Raw genomic sequence first — 6,000 nt, 5'->3', positions numbered from 1 at the left:
ATATGACAGAGAAATCTATAGCGCTCGGTTGATAACAAACCCGCCCGTCTACCTTTCTGCACTTAAATACTAAACTTTTGTTTGTAACTCGTGAGTCATGACGTGTGCCTAACTCATGTATCATAGGCTATGCTCTTACCACTAGAACAAACCCCACGGGGCTAGTATAGTCCTTTTAATTCTGAAACTAAAATGCCACATAATCATTCTGCTGACAATCAATATCCTCACAAGACTATTATTAAAAGAAAAAACGACTCCCTGCGGAAAACTTCGTTATGACACAATTCTGAAAATTAGAAATTATCTTTTGCCTGTTTATATACGTCTGCCACGTAGAAAAATTGCAGCTTATCGCTATTTTTATCAATTTTCATACTAATTTGACTACTGAAATTGCAGGCAGAAAGGGAAATGTAGGCTACATTTGCAACTGAAACAACACCAGGCCATATGAGATGCAAAGAAGTTACTGATCCAGAGTAGAGAGTATTGGAAGAAGAAGAATACATATACAGCACATCCAGAAGACCACAACATGGTTTCTTTTTAAAAGACAAATACATATACAGCACATCCAGAAGACCACAACATTCTGTCAAATGTTGCGCTTTAACAGGATATACAAGCTCATTAAGATGTAGGGATTGACTCTCTGTTCAGAGCTGAATAAACAAGTCAATACCCACGTTAAGAGCTCATTGACACAGCATGTGCCGAGCTCAATAATAGTATTGACGACTAATCTTGGGTAGGGTATGCTAGTAATCACGAATGAACATGCAGGCTAGGATCATTAGAAGCTAATAATCAACAAGTTTCATTGAGATAAACGTCATGCTTTTCATGCAATAAAAGACTGGAATTGCTCCTGCTTGTAAGGTGAAAGCAGAACCTGTGTATTCAGTTAACTACTTTGCTCTTGAGCGTCCTAATAAGCTTCAGTTTATAGTACACAGCCAAAACATAGTCATACCTCACATCCCAGTGTCCTGGACTTCAATTGTTCCTACCCTAGATACTGGTAAATTTAGAGTTTTACTTTGTTGATAAAGCACCGCAACTTGTCACAAAAAACTGCTGGAAAAACACCCTTCACTTCTAAAGACCTCACAAACTCCTCAGCCTTCTCCACATTTCCCTGATTTTCCCAATATTCTACACAGGTACGTAAAGTCTCCCTGCTAGGTTTAAATTTAGGCGGGCAGATTGAGACTGCCTTGCTCAATGCTTCTACAGCTTTTGAGACCTGATCTTCATGGATATACCCACTTGCCAAATGACACCATGTGGCGACTGAAGGAACACCCCCTTTTGATGATCCTCTGTCAATGAGGGCCTTAGCCTTCTGTAGAAGACCATTTCTACAATAAACGCCAATCAAAATATTTGGAACACGGAAGTCATAGGATAACCCCCTCGATTCCCATTCCTCAAATATTTGTTCAGCTCCTTCTATGTCGTCAAATTTCATTAATGAGTTCATCATGCTAATGTAACCCTTATTATAAATTGGTTGATTCTGCTTGTACAGATCCCAAACTCGGCGAACCTCTTCCTTCTTTCCAGCTTGTGCATACTGTCTTAGTAATAAATCAAATGCAACGTTATTTTTCTTGACAGGGGCAAGCATGCCCTCCAGTTTAGTTAGCATTGCCAAAGCTTTTTCCCCTTGCCCAACTTTAAGATACATCTCTGCAGCGATACTATAAGTATTCCAATCCAATGTGATCCGTTGATCAGATTCCATCATCATTACTATTTTATCTATTCCATCAGAATCTCCAGCAGCAGCATATGCACTTAACCGGATCATGAGAGTGAACTGGTCAAATGTTATACCCTTCCCCTCCATTTCATTCATCATGTTGTCCATTTTTTCCCAACTTCCTGTTTGATAATACATTTTCATCATAAAATTGTAGCATAATGGTGTTCTAGCAAGCCCCATATCCCTTACTTTCTGCATGATTTCCTCAGCTTTCTGAACACGCTTTTCACTGGTATAGCAGTTTAGAAGAGCTGAATAAACATGAAAGCCTTTCAGCTGTCGTGGGATGCTATTTAAGTACTTCTCAACTTCTTCTAGACCTTTAACTTTAAACAACAGATGAATTCGCGCTGCAATATCAGCAGGTTGGGGGCTGAAAAATCTTTTGTCAGTCATCCAATAAGATACCTGTCAACAAAATTAAGATCACTCAAGAGGGCAGAGGCAAGATTGATTAAAATCAGCTGCGTATGAAATAAAAGCGAGCAGCTTGATGCTTTCGCCTTGGATCTCCTGACACGTATGCAAAATTTTGTTCTTTCCACATCTTGAAAGAGTGAGGAACTATGTCCCTTATTATTCATATACAACACAGATTAGCCTTTGGTAGTTAGGTAAACCATTGGCATTTAAAACGCATGGCCAGGGCCACAAGGGAATAGAGATTACTCGATTAGTGCAAAAAATCATGCACAACTTTGATATCTCTGAAGGACACACACCATGCCCTTTTTAAAAAGGTGAAGTAGTTTTATAGATAAACTAGCACAGATTGTGCACTATTATTACTGTACAACATCTTCAGAAGCAAAACAGCAAAAGCATGCCCCTTTTACTCCTGTAGGGCTTCTAACAGTTGTAACACTGATTCAGCCTTATTTACATGTTCCAATCTACACCATGAGCAGAAACAAAAGTATACAGTTAAGTTTTATCTTGATGATAGAGTGACGCTAGCAGTCTTTGGAACATCTTCCATTTCTTTGAGTCCATATAGTCCACCATATGCATGCTGGTATAGCATTCCACCACATGAGCATGCCACACACCAGCCTTTTTTATGAAGAAATTTTTATATTCCCAGGCAATATTTGTCATAAGACATAAAAGCAGACACAAAAAGAGTAGGAACCCAAGTGTCAAAGACACCACGACAGGGATCCTTGGTATTAACAGAAAAGCATTTAGTTCGCAGCAGACAAACTGAAGCGCAGTGCAGTGCACCATGAAGGCTTTCCCAGTGTTATGCCTAAGCCAACAGGTAAATCCTCGATAACAACCATACGCACAAAGTTGTTACGCATCAGCTAATTCACATTGGACCTTAATCACCTGTTATGATAGTCTTTTACCCTTTACCCATTTGTTTTAAAGAAACAAAATACAAAAAGAAATGATCTAATTCACAATACATTGGGTTAAATTCATAGAACAAAGAACATGTTAAGAGAGTGTTTGGTCAAGCTTATAAGCTGGTCAAACTGGCTTATAAGCATCTTTTGGCTTATCAACAAGTTTGGCAAAATCCCAAAGTACTTACAAGTCAAGTACTTATAATACCTGAGGAGCCCTAAATAAAACCGCTAACTTCCTCTCCATTCCATGTCTGCCGTTCCTCCTTTTCCTTACAAATATACTTCTAAATTTGTAGTAATTTTTGTAAAAACTCTATGAGTAGTTTAGTCAATTGCTTATTATCAGTTTCGGGATAATAAGCATAAATGCTAATACCAAATCAGTTTCAGGACTTCTATTCCAACACGTAACTGCTAAAATCAAATTAGTTTCATCACTTCAATTCAAATACGTAACTGCTAAACTCAAATAAGTTTCAGCACGTCTATCCAAACACGTAGCTGCTAAAATCAAATTAGTTTCATCACTTCTATTCAAACACGTAACTGCTAAACTCAAATCAATTTCAGCACGTCTATTCAAACACGTAGCTGCTGAAATTAAATCAGTTTTAGCACTTCTATTCAAACATGTAATTGCTAAAATTAAATCAGTTTTAGCATTTCTATTCAAATACGTAACTGCTAATATTATATCAGTTTCAACAATTCTATTCAAACATGTAACTGCTAAAATAAAATTAGTTTCAGCACTTCTATGCAAACACGTAACTGCTAAAATCAAATCAGTTCCAACACTTCTATTCAAACACGTAACTGCTAAAATCAGTACTTATCAGCACTGTATGCTTATTAGCTATTTACAATCAGCTAACACTGACGTGCTCCAAAATTATAAGAGTGTGACTAATAGACAGGTGTAGTTAGTTATGTTACCTCAAGGGCATGTTTGTATCTTCTGTAGCCTCTTAATTCTTTAATCATATTCTGAAGGTCTTCTTTAACCACAAATTTCCCTTCTTTGATCCATTGATCAAGAACGGGTACTATCGACTCATTTGGGTCCCCTAAAGGTGAAATTCTTCTGTACAGTGAGTCTCCATTGGGTGATCTATACAGATGTTTACTTGACATTGAAACATAGAAACGGTTTAACACATTTCTGTTAGCAGATATTGAATTTGAAGAATTTCTTAAGATAGGGATTAAAAGCTTCATTTAGGGTTTATGGTGAATTTGGGGAAGTGAAGAAGAAATGGCGTTGGGGTTTAAGGGTTTGGCGGGGGGCTGAAAATGATGAAGTGCACAAATAGCCGCTTTAGAACCGTATTAAAAGCATAGCTTCCAAAAATTTTAAAATGTGCAATTTTGTTCGAGAACTTTTCGAAAAAGTATTTTTGAGTAAAACAATTTAAAAAATAATTTATATTTAATTAATTAATTTAAAAAGTATTTTTGTAATTTGTACTTGATTAAGATTTCAAAAGTGCTTTTAGAAAAAGTTAAAATAAGTTATTTTTAAAGAAAACAAGCACTTTTGGCTTCACAAAAAATTGTCAAATAGGCTAAAAGTATTTAAAATTTAGTTATCTCGAAATCAATTTTTAGATTTGAATTCAAGGTTTGAAGTTATGAATCGCCGAAAAAGCATTAAAACTTTTAATGATATTTTAAACTTAATCTTTGGCGGAAGTTAGACTCCAAAAAGTTCAATAAATAAAATTTTTATGTCAAACACTCATATATGTAATATATTAGGATGGACTTTTTATAGGAATTCAAGCTTAATGCTTTATCACACGATAATTTACGGGTATATTTCAAGTCTCATTTTCTCAACTACAATTTATGTTCAAATACCTTTTCTTCCACAATTTTATTTCTTTGACTTCGAATGTAAGTTATTAGCATTGATATCATAAATTTGTTTACACGGTCAGATTACCCAAAAGGTAATTAAAGCAACTTTATTTAGTAATTTTGATTGATAATTTCATTAAATGATAAGTAATTCGTTATAAAATATCAAATTTTAGATAATTTTTAAGAATTTTATTTCATATTAGTCATATAATTTGATTTTTTGTAATTATCTTTTCCCTTTAGTTAGATATTTTCAAATTCGAATCTTGCCTATACAAAATCCTATTACTGTCAGACCTCTTTATAACAGTATCCTTATATAACAACCATTTATTATAAAAACCAAGTTTTCCTCAAAACCGAATTTTTAAGTTATATTTTACCTTTTTATAACAACACTTTACCTATAAAACAGCAACAATCATAGTTATAGCAGAGCTCTCTTTGTAAAATTACCCCTCTATAACAGCCAGATAAATTCTCTAAGATTACTATAATATTTCTAGAAATCTGCACACAATCTTTTCCATTGAACAAGTTTTCATCTTGTATAATACAGAAGATTTGCACATGATATCTTTTTCATTAGACAAATGCAAAAAATATTTAGATAGAAGATTTAACTATTAAATTCTTAGGTTGGCTTCAAGGAAAAGCTATCGGATACCCTTTTGCTGAAAGTTTGGACAAAAATTTTCGTCAATTCAAGCGTTATGTCGCTAGTAAGAGAATGAAATCTACGAAACAAGGTACAATTATAAAGTTCTTCCCTCAATCTTGAAAGAATTTATTTTTCTAATAGCTTTAAAATGTATTCGCTTTATTTAATATTTAATTAGTGAAATATACATATCTTTTGAGATTTTAAATTTGAATAGTTTTTTGATCTTTTATATGTAATATTAGAAAGAAGAATTGGTTTTTGATTTTTAGATAATTTTTGTCTATAATAGTCAAAATTATTTAAACTTTTAGTGTTGTTATAGGTGTATAGCAATTATTTACTATAAA

At 34.2% G+C, this 6,000-nt stretch overlaps 1 protein-coding gene across 1 annotated transcript; it reads right to left on the bottom strand.

The window, feature by feature from the left end:
- Positions 1 to 454: 454 nt before the first annotated feature.
- LOC107830016 (pentatricopeptide repeat-containing protein At2g20710, mitochondrial-like) lies at positions 455 to 4,434 on the bottom strand. Its single transcript, XM_016657487.2, has 2 exons — positions 4,063 to 4,434; positions 455 to 2,179 (listed from the first exon to the last, which is right to left on the bottom strand). The coding sequence occupies exons 1-2, from the start codon at positions 4,342 to 4,344 to the stop codon at positions 1,031 to 1,033; spliced, it is 1,431 nt and encodes a 476-aa protein (XP_016512973.1). The 5' UTR covers positions 4,345 to 4,434; the 3' UTR covers positions 455 to 1,030.
- Positions 4,435 to 6,000: the final 1,566 nt, after the last annotated feature.

The sequence above is a fragment of the Nicotiana tabacum genome, chromosome 23 (assembly GCF_000715075.1).
Source record: "Nicotiana tabacum cultivar K326 chromosome 23, ASM71507v2, whole genome shotgun sequence".
Classification (NCBI taxonomy): Eukaryota; Viridiplantae; Streptophyta; class Magnoliopsida; order Solanales; family Solanaceae; genus Nicotiana; species Nicotiana tabacum.
The sequence above is the reverse complement of the archived record's forward strand: the minus strand, read 5'-3'. Positions and strand labels throughout refer to the sequence as shown.